Source organism: Loxodonta africana, chromosome 16 (assembly GCF_030014295.1).
Source record: "Loxodonta africana isolate mLoxAfr1 chromosome 16, mLoxAfr1.hap2, whole genome shotgun sequence".
In the NCBI taxonomy this organism is placed as follows: Eukaryota; Metazoa; Chordata; class Mammalia; order Proboscidea; family Elephantidae; genus Loxodonta; species Loxodonta africana.
In genome coordinates this window covers 38361257-38379556 of record NC_087357.1, presented here as the reverse complement: position 1 = coordinate 38379556, position 18300 = coordinate 38361257, and the positions used below count along the sequence as shown (strand labels likewise).

The following is an 18300-nucleotide window of genomic DNA, read 5'->3' as shown; positions in this document are numbered from 1 at the left end:
CAAGAAAATCCACTCTTTAAAAAGTCATTGGGGCAACTGTGGCAAACATAGCTGGTAGCTTAAAACCAAACAAAAACAAAAAACAAACTCACTGCCATGGAGTAGATTCCAACTTACAGCTATCCTATAAGACAGAGTAGAACTGCCCCATTGGGTTTCTAAGGCTGTAATCCTTATGGAAGCTGACTGCCACATCTTTCTCCCACGGAGCAGCTGGTGGGTTTGTACCACTGAACTTTTGGTTTGCAGCTGAGCCCTTTAACCACTGAGCCATCAGGGCTCCTTTCATAAGGAAGAAGAGAGGATAAACATTTCTAAACTACTAGCAAGGAGCCCTGATGGCACAGTTGTTAAGCCCTTGGCTGCTAAACACAAGGTCAGCCATTCAAACCCACCAGCCGGCCTGTAGGAGAAAGATGTGGCAGTCCACTCTTACAAAGATCACAGCCCTGGAAGCCCTATGGGACAGTTCTTCTCTGTCCTATAGGGTCGCTAGGAGTCAGAATCAACTTGATGGCAATGGGTTTTAGGTTTTGGTTCTTCCTTATGAAGAGGATCCTAATTTTTGTTGAGGGCAGGAATGTGCCCAGCTACAAAGCTGTGTTTCCCAGTCTCCCTTGCACCTAGGGTTGCCCATGTGGCCGTGTGAAACAGTTCCTCCAATTAGATGTAATGCGTGTCACTGGATGGGGCTTCCAGGAAAGCTCTTTCAATGAGGGTGGGTGGGTAGATTCAGCTACGCCAGAGTCTTGCTTCTTTACTTCTTCCTGCCTGGGACAAAGATGAAGTGCGGAAGTGGAGCAGCCATCACTGTGACTGGCATGTGCGAAAGGAAGCTGCATTGTAAAAATGTCAGGTCAGAAAGTTAGAAAAGTCTGGGTTTTATGGGACTGGAGAGCTGCTTTGCCGGTCCTGGACTTTCTCATTATTGGAGAAAAATAAAACTCAAGCTTGTTTACACCCCTCTTTCTCAGGTAACTTGCACTGGTGGTAGGGGTAGAAATCACTTTAAGGGGCTTGTTAAAAATTCAGGTTATTTGCTCTACCCCCAGAAATTCTGATTCAGCAGGCCTGGGTGGAGGAATCTAGTTCTAACTAGCCCCTCGAAGTAGTCTGAAGCCCACAGGTACCGAGGTTAGCCCAGGTGCTGAGGGAGGCGGAGCTTTCGGCTTGGCTTTTGCATGTCCCCAAAGACTTGGGCAGCTGTATGTGCCAGGAAGGAGAAACACCCTGCCCAGCTAATTTACAGTTTGGGGGTGGGAAGGGATTACCCCCATCTAAACTGAAAGCTGATCCAATCTCTCATTTTATGAATAGGGAAACTGAGGAACTAAACATTCAATCGAGTTATTCAGGGTCACAAATTCAGTCAGTGGCAGAGCTGGAAAAGTTCCCCAATTCTGGAGTCCTTGTTCAGTGTTTCCTCCATTACACTGGCCTGTAGAGAGGCCCATGAGCCTTAGAGAGTCTGTCACATCGCGTATCCCTCCCCATTTTCTTCCCCATGAGACCGTGCAGTGGAGCCTTGCAGCTGCCTTCCTGGCTTAGCAGCTATTAGGTGAGTTAGCCAGTAGGTGAATGATTCCACTCCCAGCTCCATGGATGAGGGCCTCACCCTGAGGATGGAAGAGCAGAAACTAGAAGGAGCCAGAGTCCGGGCTGCCTACCTTCAGACCTCTTCTTACATCAGGGAAACATAAACTGTCATGTTCAAGTTATACTGGTTTGGATTTTCGGTGACATGCAGCTCAACTCAATTTACTATAGTGATTGACTCAGGCCAGTTTAATAAGAGCGGAGCTTAGAAATTTTGTTTGACAGCAGTGGGAAGAAATACCTCCACGCCCTCACATACAAAGTGTGGACAAGTTACCACTGGCAGGCTTCTAGAGCTGTGATTCTTAAAGTGTGGTCCAGAGACCATAGGTGGCAGCAACAGCAGCTGGAAACTTGTTAGAAACGCAATTTCTCAACCCCTGTCCCAGACCTGGAGCCAGTGGTTAAGAGTCCAGTGGTTAAGAGCTCGGCTGCTAACCAAAAGGTCAGCAGTTCAAATTCACCAGCCACTCCTTTGAAACCCTATGGGCCAGTTCTACCCTGTTCTATAGACTTGCTATGAGTTGGTATTGACAAAACAGCAATGGTTGTTTGTTTTTTTTTTTAATCCCAGACCTACTGAATCAGAAACTCCAGGTGTAGGGCCCAGCAGTCTGCAATTTCTTTTTAATTGAGGTGAAATTCACATAACATAAAATTAGCCATTTCATAGTGAACAATTCAGTGGCATTTAGTACGTTCACAATGTTGTGCAACCACTACCTCTATCTAGTTCTAAAACAGTTTCGTCACCCCAAAATCACCCTGTACTCATTAAGCAGTTGCTCCTCACTCCCTTTTTCCCTCAGCCCCTGGCAACAACCAATCTTCCCTCTGTCTCTGTGGATTTACCTATTCCAGACATTTCAGGTAAGGGGAAAGCTACAATGTGTGAGCTTTTTTGTCTGGCTTCTTTCACTTAGCATTATGCTTTTGAGTTTCATCCACATTGTAGCATGTATCAGTAGCTCATTTCTTTTTTTGCCTGAATATTCCATTGTATGGATATACCACAATTCATTCATTCACCTGCTAATGGCATTTGAGTTGTTTCCACCCCTCAGCAGTCTGTTTTAATAAGCCCTGCCGGTGATTCTTACAAATGCTAAAGCTTGAAAACCATTGATATACAGACAACTACAGAGAAATAGAACCAAAGCCCTGATCAAACCATACCTGAAATATACCTCTTTACTTCTTCAGTTATGTAAACAAATAAACTCTTTCTTTTGTTAAAACTAGTTTGAGCTGGGATTTCTGTTACTTGTACCTGAAAACATTCTCCATTGTTGTTGCTGCTGCTTTGAGTACTGCCCATACCAACCCAAACCAAACCCGTAGGGATCGAGCCGATTCTGACTCATAGCAGCCACGTAGGACAGAGTGGAAGTGCCCCACAGGGTTTCCAAGGCTGTAATCTTTATGGAAGCAGACAGCCACATCTTTCTCCTGTGGAGCTGCTGATGGGTTCAAACCACCACCGACTTTTCAGGTAGCAGCCGAGTGCTTTAACCACTGTGCCATCAGGGCTCCTTCACCATCCATAACAGGGCACAAAATACTGTCCAGAAATAATACTTTTGTTCATTTACATTTGAGAGAGAGAGATGAAAGTAGTAATGGCATCAACAGCACCTGCCCCTAAGTCAAAGAAGAGACATGATTAGAAGATTTAAAGCCTTAGCCAGGCAAGATTTTCCAATGATTTACCCAAATATACACAATCTTTGTGTTTGCTTAGAGATTTTAAAGTGAATTTCCAATTCTGAAGAGCACACACACTCTGCATCTATTTATACTATGCTGCAGTGCTCACATACAAGTGTCTAGAAACTCAAAGTTGCCTACTTCACTCCCACCCCTTAACTACAGTAGACCTGCTCCTCTCCAGCCCTCCCATCTTCTTTCAGGTAGATGACATTCACCTGGACTCACCTTCCCTTTCCCAGGCCCAGAATAGGGTCCCTGTGGCCTCATGTTCTTTTCGCCGTCACTGTCCTCGGCCTTCTCAGTAGCAGTTGCCCGCATCCTCCAGATGTGTAAATGTTTGATCAGACTCAGTGGCTCACTGCTCATGGGTGGGGATTGGCGTGTGTGTTGTGGGGAGAAAGCAGGGCTTCTGGAGAACTAGGTGTGACCAGACTCGGTTTCACCAGAAAATCTGGCTCCTGAAAACTATTACTCTGTCTCATGAGTAACCGGAAATTTCTGGGCTCTTATGGAGGGCAGAGCCAGCACACAGCCAGGCACCAGAAAATCACAGCAAGTGACCATCTCTCGCTTACCGAGTGCTTGCTATGTGCCAGTGCTTTGCCAAGTATTAATATCACCTGCTATGACCTGTCGTTTTTGTTGTTAGATGTTGTCGAGTTGGTTCTGACTCATAGCAACCCTATGTACGACAGAAGGAAACACTGCCTGGTCCTGTGCCATCCTCACTATGACCTAAGGCTATCAACATTTTCATGAGGAAACAGGCTTACAGAATTTAAGTAACTTGCCCAAGGTCAGCCAGTTAATAAGCGGTAGAACAGAGATTTAAATCCAGTTGTATTACCGAGATTCTGCTAGATGTAAGGGATAGGAAGCCCACTCAAATTAGCATAAGCAAAGAAGAAAATTATTGGATTGACTCCAGGCATGAGCTTCAGGTACAGATGGAACAAGGTGGGCAAAAAGCTTTGCATATCCCGTGGCTCCCTTTCCTCTGTGTTGGGTACTTCTTATAGAATCTCTCTCTACATGGTAGGAAGAGTGGATACTGTCAGTTCATAACCCTGGAGGAAGAGAGTTCACTTTTCCTAATAACCACAGTAAACACTCCAAGTAGCATGTTTGGCCAAGCCCTGAAGTAATCACCATAAGCAGGGGAATGGAACACTCTGATTAATCAGGCCTGAATCGCTTGACTACCACCAAAAATGGTGGGGTGGGGGAAATCACTACCATTCCCTGAACCACACAGATCCGGGAAAGACGATTCTATAAAATAAGGGATAAATCCTTGGCTACCCACCTTTCTTTCCATACAAATGATTTCGTGTTTGTACGGAATGTATCAGTTGAGATAATTTTGGCTGCAAGTAACAAAAATCCCCAAACTGTCTCGAACAATGACATTTGTTGTCTCCCCCGCTTTGGGGAGAGGTGAGGTTTAAGGATTGGTTGGTTTACTGACCTATTTTGTCATCCAGGACCAGGGGACAAGAGAAGAAATAGCTAGGAGTTAGTGGCCAGGAAAAGGAATAGGGCAGGACTACAAGAGGGACTTCAGAATAGTTTTTTATCGCCCCACCCACCCCTTCGTAAAGCTAGGGTGAGCCAGTGAGTACTGGAAGACCACCTGGTGGGGGTACTTGTAAGGCTATTGTTGTCTCTTGGCATTTTTGAGGTATCTCTTTGGTGAAGAAATGGATAAACCTGATGGTCCGTGATCTCTGTAAAAATTGACAAAGGCCGAGGTTTCTGCATGTGGGAAATGGCCTTGTGGGGATAACTGAGCTTTACCTGTGTTTTTCAAACCAAACCCCAACCCCCTTGTGATGGTTAAGGTTGTGTGTAAACTTGGCTAGGCCACGGTTCTCAGTAGCTTGGCAGTTATGATGTAGTGTGGCAGCTATTCAATGATGTAGTCACTTCCTGAAAGAGATCTGATATAATGTGATCACCTCCATGATGAGATGTTGTGAGCAGCCAATCAGTTGAAAGGGAATTTCCTTGGGGGTGTGGCCTGCATCCACTTTCTGGCAAGGCTTGCTGGTTTTGCTTACTCTGGATCCTGTACCTGGCTCCTATTCATCTGACCTGCAGTTCTTGGGACTTGAGGAAGCGGCTTACCTACCATCTTACCTGCCAGTCTTGGGATTCGTCAGCCTCCACAGCCAGTGTCCTGCTGTCTGACCTTCTGATCTTGGATTCATCAGCCCCTGCGACTGCATGGATCAGGAGCAGCTTCCAGCTTGGGACTTTCCACCCTCTAAAACTGCGTGAGCACATTTTCTTGGGCTCTCTGTATATATATACATTTATATGTTGCACTAGTTTTGCTTCTCTCGAGAACCCAGCCTAAGATACTCCTTCCAAGCCCTAAGAATGGTGGCTGCAGTAGAGTTTATATCAACAAGGCTGTCTAGGATGGAATACTTTCCTGTTTACCCACATAAACTTCTACCTCAAATTGGAGTCTTTGCTCTTCCCTAGACTTGCCATCTCCTGGGTTTTGCTTGCACCTGTCCCCTGCCTGAAGGCTCTCCCCACTCCTTCCTCCTAGGATTCATCTTTCTCAAGGCCTACCCAGAGCCAGGCCTGCCTCCTCAGTGGTCTTCCCAAGGGTTCAGGCCCTCTCGGGTAGCTTTCTATTTTAGACTCTTGGGGCATTCGTTGTCTAGTTGGGAGCTGTTTGTGGTATTTGTGACAGTGTCAAGCAGAACCTTGTGTATTGCCTTTTCAGGCAAGCTACGCCAAATTTCCCTTTCAGAGGGCAGGGCAGGCAGGGTAATTTGCCAGACCATGTAAGGGTTGGGATGAGAGGTATAGTTTGGAGCCAGCCTGGCAACACGTTCCACATGACACTGTAATTCTTGTGCTCATAAAATGTCCACAGAGGATACGTGGTAGCATGTGAGTGCTTATTCTTCAGAGGGGCCCCCCGAGACAAGAAATCTTTCAACTACAGACTCCCTGGCACCAGGAGCCCTAAGCAGAGGAGCTGAACTTAGGGAGGGAGCTGAGGGGTTACAACTGTCAATTAAGCAGGCAATCCTGAGGCAACGGGAGATAGCAGGGAGGAGCCTCGGAGAATGAAGTTATTTATATCCAAAGTGAACTAATGATGTAAGCTGGCCCATGGCTGTCCAAGTGGCTGAGAAACAGGGCTGCCCACCTAGGGAAGCTGTGTGGGCATGACTCAAGTCATAGACATCTACTGACTTCAGACCATCTCCATGCTGTCTTTAAATTCTTGGGGTTTCATCCCTGTTCTCCTTTCCTCTCACCTGGGGCCTTGCCTCTGCTGCTACCCCTGACACGGCTGAAGCAGGTGCCCTGTCTCCCAATCAACTTCCTGTCTGAGCAACCAAAGTACCCTGAGAATGGACAATGCCTAAAAGTAGGGGGACAAGGTTCACGAGGGAAGAGGAAGAAGAGGATAACAACAGTAAGGGAGAAAACTCATCATGCACACAGGCTTTTCGTAAGAACTTTATTTCTCAAAAAGGTGGGGGATTCCAAAGTATTAAAATACTCCTATAATTTTTGTTCTGGAGGGAAAGGGGAAGAAGATAAAATAATTCATATAAAAATTTCAAGCATAATTGCAGCTGATATTCCTCCTGCTAAGTGGGGAGTGTCTGGAAGCTTGCACCTCACTGACTACAACTCCAGGTACCCACTAGATCACCCGCAACACTGAGTCTCTGGGACCAGGAGAAGCTGCAAACACCTGGAATGCTTACTTATTCACTCCAAAAATAAATACAAATGGTCAAGCTTCACAGCGGAAATGACTTAGTCCATTCTTGTGATTGTTTTAGATGAGAATGTGAAAAAGAACTGTCCTTCTTCTGAAATTCCAGATCTCTCCTTTTTGAAGATGTCTATGAGCATGAAAGAAATGAAATGTGAAAAAAACTTCTTATGAATCACTGGCTCTAGTACCAGCCAAATGCCAAGGAGGTTTTACCTCACTGAGGTGATCAGAAGGTAAAAAGTGGCCATGATTTTTTCACTGTCTTTTATGTGAGGAAAATGTACCTTTCTGTTCTGATCACTAAAGGGAACTGGAGTGGGCAAAGCAAAGCTCCTGCCCGTAGCACTTATTTTCTTACTTAAAAAAAAAAAAAAAAAAAGCCTGGGTCGGGGGCGATCCAAGACTAATGTGGCAAAATTGATCCCAGAAGCATCTAGGTGCACTTTCTAACAGCCAAGCCCTTCCAGGAACTGGGTGACAAGACCTGCTTATCCCCTAAGATTCTTAAGACAGGTGTTAACTGTGAAAACCTCCTGGATCATTCCTAGGATTTCCTAGCTCTTCTCTGAATGCTTTCAGTTGGTGTTTCTCTGAGGAACAGGGAGGCTCTCATGAAGATATTTTAAACTTCCATGCTCTGAGAAATCTGATACCACGTGGTCCTGTCCTCGTAGCAACCACTTAGTAGTAAGGAGTCCCTCAAGTCCTACTGGTCCCCGGGCGTGGATCCGTGATGTGCTGATTCCCACTTCAGCTCCTGCAAAAAGGATGGATTAAGATGTAGACGTCTCACAGCTTCTGTTTCCTGTCTACCTGCCAGACCTGTGTCTCACTTTTTTCACTTGGTGCCTTCTCTCCCTGCCAACTCCTGACCCATCCTCCTCAGTTCCACCTGGAGTTCCACTGTCCCCATAATTATGTTTTCTCTGGTCATGATGGGCTCCTCCTTCCTATGAAACACACTGTGTGGGCCTCTGTTTTGGACTTTATCCCCTACTGCATTTTGACAATACTATAGATGTCTCTGATCTCAGTTCAGCATGTGAACTGTGTACCATAACTGGACATCTGGTCAGGTACTGACATGTACAACGCTTAGTATGGAGGCTTCATTTCCTCAAATAGTCTTTAAATCCTAGAATGTAAGGGGCATGTTCTTATTATCCTCCCAGAATTCTTAGCCTACCAGTGCTTACTGTATAGTAACTGTATACATGATAGGATTACTGGTCATTCTTCCCTCTTGGCCCAGGCTTAGACGAGGGGGATACCCAGGATTTCTGTGGGTCTGGCTTAGTGTTTTGCACTGTGTACGGTGGAGGCAGGGTTCCCTTATTCATCACAATTTTGCTGAGAATGGGCTATGTACTAGGCAGTGTGCTGGGCCCTGGGGGTGCAGGGGGATAACAGCCACAGGTCCTGTTTTCACGGATCTTATATCCCTTGTGCAATAATTTCAGGTGGTGATTAAGAGCAGCGAAGGGTGCTGTGACAGAAGCTGCATGCGAGGGTGGGGGTGGGAACTGCACTAGGTAGGGTGGTCAGAGAAAGTCTGCCTGAGGTTGTGCATTAGAGCGGAAACCTAAGGATGAGAAGGAGCCAGCCAGGGCAGGACCAGGTGGAGGTGCTCCAGGTAGACAGAAGAGCGAGTGCGAAGACCCCAGTGGGGATGTGCTGGGGGTAGTGGATGGCAAGGAGAGTGAGAGCACCAGGATCCACATTCTAGCTCTATATTGTAGAGACCATGTGACCTTCGGCCAGTTACCTAGCTCTTCTGTCCGTGTTTCATTTTTTTTTCATCTGGAAAACAATAGTTCTAGTTTATAGAACTAAGTGAGATAATGCATGGATGCTCAGCACAGTGCCAGGTGTTAGTTGCTATTGAGTCAAGTTCCGACACACAGAGGCCTCAAGTACAACAAAATGAAATGTTGCCATGTCTTGTGCATCTTATGATTGTTGGTATGCTTGAGCCCATTGTTGCAGCCACTGTATTCTGAGTGTCTTCAACCTAGGGGAGGGTTCATCCTCCAGCACCATAACAGACAATATTCTTTTGTGATCCGTAACGTTAAGGCTAATTTTTGGAAATAGATGACCAGGTCTTTCTTCCTCGTCTGTCTTAGTCTGGAAGCTCCACTGAAACCTGTGCACCATGGGTCACCCTGCTGGTATTTGAAATACTGGTGACATAACTTCCAGTATTATAGTAACATGTAAGCCACCATAGTATGACAAAGTGACAGATGGATAGTGGAGGCACATAGTAAACACCCAGTAAATATTAGCTGTCACTGCTGTGAATGTATTTCACAGGAATATAACTCAGCCAGAGTTTGGGTTTACCCCCAGCTGGTGCTAGAAGGACACTGAGTGGTCTTCCGCTCTTCCCCCATCCTGGATTTCTGCTTAAAAGCTGCTGCTATTTCTTCTTCAAGAACATGAAGTACAAAGATCACTGCAAGTGATGTGATAATTAAGTCAACCGGATATAAAAGGAGGAAACTAAAAATAAAGGGTCTAAGGACTAGGACTAAGAATAACTGACTAAAATTCCTTTTAATAACTTTATAACAATTCAGCTAGAACTATTTCTACAGGCAGATCATTTACTGAAAAGTTCAGAGGGATTAAAATGTTTTAAGTGGTTGCAATAATCCTCAAATATTCAGAAAATGTGTCATGCATGTCTTATTGGAGCTCTATATAATGGCTGCCCTGAAAATCAGAAACTGAGTAACTCCTATACTACAGGAGCTACAGATTCCATAACTAATGGGAGAGGGGGGAAAGGGTGTCTTTCTAAAGCTTTTTATTTCAAAGCCTGTTTTGGAAGTTAACCTTACACCTCTAGGCTTACGTGTTTGTTTTTGATGCTGACATGTAAGCCCAGTATAGGCACTAGCACCTTCCTTTTTCCTATGCTCATAGCGGGGATGGGGGGGTGGGGTTCTTAGTTCAGAAGCCACTGGGCTGTGATACTCTGAAGAAATAAATCTGCAGTGGCACTGTCCTGAGGGACCATAGCATGTGCACCTGTTGTGAGCTGTGCTTTAAGAGGAGGCTACGAGGCCTGCTGTACTGCAGTGGGAACCACCAAGGCCCTGGAGTTCACAAGCCTGGGTTGGAATACCATTTGGAGAAGTTACTTCACGTCTTTGAATCTCAGTTTTCCCATCTCTGAAGAAAGAAACAAGAGTACCCTGGTGGCTCAGTGCTTAAGTGCTCAGCTGCCAACCAAAAGGTTGGTGGTTCTAACCCACCAGCTGCTTATGAGAGAAAGATGTGGCAGTCTGCTTCCATAAAGATTTACAGCCTCAGAAACCCTATGGGACAGCTCTACTCTATCCTGCTCTATGAGTCGGAATTGACTTGACAGCAATGGGTTTGGATTTTTTGGTACCTTCTTAACATGTGAAATGCCTAGAGCATAGGACACCTACCAATTTATAGCAGCTATTACTATTCTCTCTCCTCCTCTTGCAATCCCAACCTTCCACAAATCTCTGATTCCACTATCTTGACCAAGCCTGTGCCTTCACCGTGCTCCCTGGACCACATAGCAATTCACAGAGACTCCTTTCTCTCCCGACTGGAGTCTGTCTTACCCAGTCCGAAGCGGTAGCCATCAGAGAAGCGAGTGCTGGCATTCCAGAACACGCATGCACTATCTACGTGCTGGAGGAAGAACTCTGCTGTTTTTTCTGTGCCATAAAGAAAGAGAAGAAACCAAGTTAGGATGACCCACGATAACAGCCCTGCTTCTAGCCACTCACTGGTGACTGACCAGAACAGGGCTCAGGCCCCAAGGAGGCTCCTTCATGTGTCCTCTCACATATTAAACACATAGGCTTGTGAGAAATCTGAAGAGGAGGAAGGCAAACTAGCATCATCAGTCAGTGTTGTGGAAGGTGTAGTGGATTGGGGAAGAATGGGTTGGGATCCAGGTCTCCCACTGCAGACGTATCCTCGGTGATGTGATGCCCTGGCTACACTACTTAGAAGGCAGTGCCCAGAGTCAGGTTAACAGCATGGGCTCTGGAGCTAGACAGCCAAGGTCTGAACGTCAACTCCACATCTACTAGCTAGGTGCCTTGGGCAAGTTTCTGAACCTCTCTGTGCTTGAGTAAAATGGAAATCAACAGCTTTACCTACCTCACAGGGTTGTGGAGAGGACTAAATGAGCTGATGCCCACGGGGTACTCACCCCAGGGACCAGCACATGGCAAGTGCTCAGTAAACATTAGGTATTATTGGTGGTACCATTGTCATTCCCCAGTGGACTGACTAAATTCCTCTAGGGGGTCATTCTGGCTTCCTCTACCAGTGCCTGACATCTAGGAATGTCCCTCAATACATATTTGTGGAGTGAATGAATGAATGTGGACAAGTGGTTCTGTTCTTAACTAGCTGGTCCTGGGCCTTTGTTTCTTCAGCTGCAAAATGAATTTATTCCAATTACCTCATAAGGTTGTTGTATGGATTAAGCGATAATGCCTCTGACGCAGGGTAAGTCATCTTTAAACCAAAAAACCGAACCCATTATTGCCGACTTGATTCCAACTCATAGTGATTCTACAGCACAGAGTAGAACTGCCCAGTAGGGTTTTCAAGGCTGTAATCTTTATGGAAGCAGAGTGCTGTATCTTCCTCCTGTGGAATACCGGGAGGCTCTGAACTGCCAAACTTTCGGTTCACAGCCAAGCACTTTAACCACTGTGCCACTGGGGCACCTAAGTCATTTTGAAGGTGAAACTATTCATCTCTGCCCTGCCTCTTCCACTGGGCTGCTGTGACGAGTCCATGGGTGGTGCAAATGGGTAATGGGCTTGGCTGCTAAAGGTTGGAGGTTTGATTATACCCAGAGGTGCCTTAAAAGAAAGGCCTGGTGATCTATTTCCTAAAAATCAGCCACTGAAAACCCCACAGAGTACAGTTCTACTGTGACACACATGGAGTTGCCATGAGTCAGAACGGCCTTGATGGTAACTTTCTTTTTTTTTTTAATCTATGTGAAGCACTCAGCAAACCATCAAATGCAACCTACACCAGGCACTATCACTAGTCTTTTCAGGCTCTGTTTTCCAGCAGGTCAAGAGGGGCTGAGAAGAACATGACCACCTTGGATATCAAAGTAGAAAAAGCAACGCCTGTATGCGTGATGTATCCAGACACTGACCGTTCTCTGTGACAATGACATCCGTGTGGGAGCTGCCGTACTTGTGGATGTGGTCGATGGCCTCTTGGACACTGTCCACCACTTCAATGCACAATTCCAGGTCCGCATACTCGGTTCGAAGCGACTTCACTTCGGAGGGGCTGAAGGTCAGATAGGAAGCAAACTTGGGGCCTGCATGAATTTTCACCTGGAAGAGGGGAAGACCAGGGACAATAGAATAAAAACAACAAAAATAGGCAAGCTCACACTTCTTCCTCTAGAATCAAAGAGCAAGATGTCTCTCAAGGGCTCTTCCTTCTGATGACTGTTTATATGGAGTGTAATACCACAGCCCAGAATCCAGGGTCCATGTGGCCTGGATAACTAACCTGGTCCCTGCCTCGGCTTTCAGAGGCAGCCTTTCGCATTTCAGCACACACTGCTTTTGAAAATGCTGAGTGGCCACTTGCTAGCAATGGGTCCTTGGTAAAGTTGGAGCAGGGATTTAAACAGGAAGCCTGTGATCATTCAGATTGCATAAGGCATTTAATGGGCTGCTGGCATTTTAGTAAAATGAACACTTGACTATAGAACTCCTGCTCTCTGTATATGTAGACCTAGACATTGGACCCATATGAAAACAGGGAGTACACGTCTACTCCCTTCACCCTGCAGAAGTCCCAGGTGTGCTTTAGAGGTAAACAATGTTTTTCTAGATCCTTTCAGTACCTCTAACTGTGGTCACCTGTTGGATTTCTGACTTAATCTGGCCTCATCTCTAGGTTCAGCTGGGCGCCACACTCTGGGAGGTCAAAAGAATTTCAGGATTCCAAGGCTGGTTACTGCAAGCCTCAGTCACAAGCCTGACCCTACTCAGGCCTTGTTCTGAGATCGCCCCAGGATGGGGTTCATGTCTTGTTTTTTTGGGACCAAGCTGTTGTCCTGGCTCAGGTTACAACAAATGAACACTGTTTTGTCTTCATTATCCTGGAGGCCCTGCTGTGGTTTCCTATCTGGGCCCCTAATTCCTCAAGGATTATGGCTCAACCATCTTGCTCGAGGACTGGAACCTCATCTCTGAGCCCCCTGCTCTGTGCAAGTCACCCTTCTGGGTTTACTTCCTGCAATACGAAGGTGATCTGAGGAATTGCAAGACAAACCTGAGGGTGATTGAGATATTGTGGGTTTGCCAGAATCAGGACTTTTGTCCTGACTAAAGGAGAGTTTTCCCCTTGTCAGCCCAGTCCAGTCTACTGTGGTACTTGGCATACATGGGTGTCCAGTCAAACAGACCACTAATGCAAAGTAAGACCCTAAACTGAGTGACTATGTGATTTAATTCCTTCTTGATTTAATCCGTGTGGTACATTTGTATTTTCAAAACAATTCTTTCAGGTTCACACTGGGACAGTACTGTTTCATAAGATGACTGGAGCCTTCCTCTCCAGCACAAGGACAGAGGGGAAGAGACACAGTCTCCGGGTCAAAGAAACCAAGTCCAGCAGGCACTTTCTTTACTATGTGCTGGTTTATATAATTCTTAAAGGGTGTCATAATATATTAAAGCTTAAAATGCATTAAGATGACATTAACACTGGTAATTGAAGACTTTTTTTGGGGGGGAGTGGTGAATGCATCTGAATATCTGGTTTGAAAACACTCCTGCAATCTTCTCAAATCCAATTAAAAAAAAAATGTGTTCAGAAACAAACTTTAAACTTTGCTGCCTCAATAAAAAAAAAACATTGCCAAAAATAGCCCAACATGCTACCATGTGATCTGTCTTATCTATGAACCCTCTTAGCACTTAACACAACCCACTTTGTAATAAAGCTATTTGTGTATCAGTTTGTTCTACCTACTAGACTGTTAGAGGACAAGGGTCATGTCTTACTCACCTCTGTACTTAGCACAGAACTTGTGCAGAGCAGATGCTCAAAAATATTGTTTTTTTAAATTGTCTTAAATGGAATGGCGGCTACTCCTGGCTAGCTGGCAGGCACGAATGCCACAGGCTTCTAAATCTCAAAATGGAAGACAAGAACTGCTGTACAGTTCTATGGCTTTGTCTTTACCTGCTCTACTCTCAGCATGTCAATGATCTGGTCAAACAATGGTGTTCTGAGCAGATCTCGGTGGATCAGCAAAGTCTCCAAAGCGTTGCAGGCAGCTGGATATTCACATTTAGAGTCTCTGACTGAAAAGAGAAGAACAAAGAAGTGTTTAAAGTAACGTGATCCAGGGGCACAAAGGATCTGACGAATATTTCACCCTGAAAAACAGGAGACTCCGGCTCACCAAGTCTGGTGACCTTGTCAACGCTGGCCTCTGAATCCACATACAGGTGGCAGATGCCTTCACTGTGTCCCATCACTGGAACCCCCTTAGCAGCTTTCTGGATGTCTCTGACCAGCTGGGAGGAGCCACGTGGGATGATCAGATCTATCATTTTGTCTAGGCGGCAAAGATCTTCCACTTCTTCTCTGGTATTCACCTGAAGAGGTAAAGAATAAAAAGCTAAAGATGACATCTCCTGACCACACAAAATGCTAAGAATAGCAGCCTCCCTTCTACAGATACATGCAGGCACTATGAAAACATAATCTGAAAACAGGATTAAGTTGCTGATCCCGGGAATCAAGAAGCTGTCCAGCAAATGCTTAACAAGCATCTATACATGAGGTGCTAGGCTCCACATTGCAGCATGCAGGTCATGGTCCCTGCCCTCAACTAATTCAGAGTCTAGTAGGGAAGACAGGACTAGGACACAAATAGCTACAGCACAAGGCAGATAATTTAAAAAATGCAGAAGAGGTATAAACGAAGCGTTATCTATGGAAGTTAAAGGTGATACAGAGTATGCTAGGCTATGGGATTACCAAAGGCAGTAGCCACTCTGTGGGTTCTTTGGTCACAGCCTTAATGAAATGCTGGGTCTTGCAAGGAGTCACAGTTCTCCGTGACTTCCACTGACCACCTCTCTGCTGGGATGCTGGTTGGAATTACTAAAGTGCTTGTGTTAGGACACTGAGATTATAGGGAGTTTTTCCCCACTTCTTGATTTTTAACCCCCTCCCCACTCCCATATGTTCATGAAATAGAATGCTTGAAGATAGATATCCTAGGCATTAGTAAGCTGAAAGGACTGGTATCGGCCATTTTGAAACAGATAATCATATGGTCTACTATGCCAGAAATGACAAATTGAAGAGGAATGGTGTCACGTTCATGGTCAAAAAGCACACTTCAAGATCTATCCTGACCAAACCAAAAGCGAAGAAGTTTCCTGAATAAACTGAACGCTTTGAAGGCCAGCGTAGCAGAGGTGGGAGTTTGGGGACCATGGTTTCAGGGGACATCTAAGCCAACTTGCATAATAGAATCTATTAAGAAAACATTCTGCATCCTACTTTGGAGAGTGGCATGTGGGGTCTTAAATGCTAGCAAGCGGCCATCTGAAATGCATCAATTGATCTCAACCCACCTGGAGCAAAGGAGAATGAAGAACACCAAAGACACAACATAATTATGAGCCCAAGAGACAGAAAGGGCCACATAAACCAGAGACTACATTAGCCTGAGACCAGAAGAACTAGATGGTGCCCGGCTATGACCGACGACTGCCCTGACAGGGAACACAACAGAGAACCCCTGAGGGAGCAGGAGAGCAGTGGGATGCAGACCCCAAATTCTTGTAAAAAGACTAGACTTAATGGTCTGACTGAGACTAGAAAGACCCCAGAGGTCATGGTCCCCAGACCTTCTGTTAGCTCAAAACAGGAGCCATTCCCAAAGCCAACTCTTCAGACAGGGATTGGACTGGACTATGGGATAGAAAATGATACTGGTGAAGAGTGAGCTCCCTGGATCAAGTAGACACATGAGACTACAGGGGCAGCTTCTATCTGGAGAAGAGATGAGAGGGCAGAGGAGGGCAGAAGCTGGCCAAATGGACATGAAAAGAGAGTGGAGGAAAGGAGTGTGCTCTCTCATTAGAGGGAGAGCAACTAGGAGTATATAGCAAGGTGTATGTAAGTTTTTGTATGAGAGGCTGACTTAAAGCACAATAAAAATTAAAAAAAAAAAAGATCCTGAAGTACAACACTGTCAATGATAAGATAACATCCATATGCCTTCAGGGAAGACCAGTTAATACGACTATTATTCAAATGTATGCACCAACCACTAATGCCAAAGATGAGGAAACTGAAGATTTTTCTGCAGTCTAAAATTGATCAAACATGCAACCAAGGCGCATTGGTAATTATTGGTGATTGAATGTGAAAGCTGGAAACAAAGAATAAAGATCAGTAGTTGGAAAATATGGCCTTGGTGACAGAAACATCAGAGATTGCATGACAGAATTTTGCAAGACCCATGACCTATTCATTGGAAACACCTTTTCTCAACAACATAAATGGTGACTATACATGAGGGTATCATTAGATGGAATACAAAGGAATCGAACCCACTACATCTGTGGAAAGAGACTACGGAGAAGCCAGGGGCCAACTTTGAAACACATTATCAATTGCTCATATGCAAGTTCAAGCTGAAGCTAAAAAAAACTAAAACAAGTCCACGAGAGTCAAAGTATGACTGTGAGTATATCCCACCTGAATTTAGAGACCATCTCAAGAACAGATTTGATGTATCAAACACTAATGACCAAAGGCCAGACGAATTGTGGGATGACATCAAGGACATTATACATGAAGAAAGTAAAAGGTCATTAAAAAGATAAGAAAATATGACAACCAAAATGGATGTCAGAAGAGACTCTGAAACTTGCTCTTAAACATAGAGCAGCTAAAGTGAATGGAAGAAATGATGAAGTAAAAGAGCTGAACAGAAGATTTCAAAGGGTGGCTCGAGAAGACAAAGTATTATGAAATGTGCAACACACCTGGTATTTCTCAAGCTGAAAGAACTGAAGAAAAAATTCAAGCCTGAAGTTGCAATCCTGGAGGATTTTATGGGCGAAATACTGAACGATGCAGCAAGCATCGAAAGAAATAATTAAATGAGAAAATGGATCAAAGTGTCTGGCACATGGCAGACACTCAATAAATTCTGGCTACCAAACCAAAACCAAAACCAAACCCAGTGCCATCGAGTTGATTCCGACACACAGTAATCCTATAGGATAGAGTAGAACTGTCCCACAGATTTTCCAAGGAGTGCCTGGCAAATTCAAACTGCCGACCCTTTGGTTAGCAGCCGTGGCACTTAACCACTATAGCACCAGGGTTTCCAAATTCTGGCTACTACTTTCTATTTCAAATAATATGAGAAACCAGACTATATGAAGAACAGGGCCTCAGAATTGGAGGAAGACTCATTAACAACCTGTGTTATGCAGATGACACAACCTTTCTTGCTAAAAGTGAAGAAGACTTGAAGCACTTACTGGCCAAGATCAAAGACCAGAGCCTTCAGTATGGATTACACCTCAACTTAAAGAAAACAAAAAGCCTCACATCTGGACTAATAAGCAACATCGTGATAAATGGAGAAAAAATTGAGGTTGTCAAGGATTTCATTTTACTTGGATCCATAATCAACACCCACGGAAGCAAGAGTCAAAAAATCAAAAGACTCATTGCGTTGGGCAAATCAGTTGCAAGAGATCTCTTTAAAGTGTTAAAAGGCAAAGATGTCACCTTGAGGACTAAGGTGCACCTGGCCCAAGCCGTGGTGTTTTCGATTTTCTCATATGTATGTGAAAGCTGGAAAAGGAGTAACGAAGTCGGAAGAACAACTGACGCCTTTTAGTTGGGGTGCTGGTGAAGAATATTGAATAGAACATGGACCGCCAAAAAAAAATGGACAAATTTGTCTTCCAAGAAGTAAAACCAGAATGCTCCTTAGAAGCAAGGATGGCAAGGCTGCATCTCACATACTTTGGACATGTCAGGAGGGATCAGTCTTTGGAGAAGGACATCATGCTTGGTAGAGAGTCACAGAAAAAGAGGAAGACCCTTAATGAGATGGACTGACACAGTGGGTGCAACAATGGGTTCAAGTATTGCAACAATTGGGAGGATGGCACAGGCCTGGGCAGTGTTTTGTTCTGTTG

The 18300-nt window shown here is 45.0% G+C and overlaps 1 protein-coding gene across 5 annotated transcripts in view; it reads right to left on the bottom strand.

Annotated features, from left to right (window-relative positions):
- Window positions 1–6761: 6761 nt before the first annotated feature.
- The window catches only part of ALDH18A1 (aldehyde dehydrogenase 18 family member A1), a 43873-nt gene continuing 32334 nt past the window's right edge, over window positions 6762–18300 (bottom strand). For all 5 annotated transcript variants that reach the window (XM_023546904.2, XM_064269548.1, XM_023546903.2 and 2 more), the window contains 5 exons: window positions 14520–14715; window positions 14297–14418; window positions 12243–12429; window positions 10672–10767; window positions 6762–7820 (listed from right to left, as the gene is read on the bottom strand). In XM_023546904.2, the coding sequence (XP_023402672.1) occupies window positions 7639–7820; window positions 10672–10767; window positions 12243–12429; window positions 14297–14418; window positions 14520–14715 (783 nt within the window). In that variant the 3' untranslated portion in view covers window positions 6762–7638. The remainder of the gene's footprint in view (window positions 7821–10671; window positions 10768–12242; window positions 12430–14296; window positions 14419–14519; window positions 14716–18300) is intronic.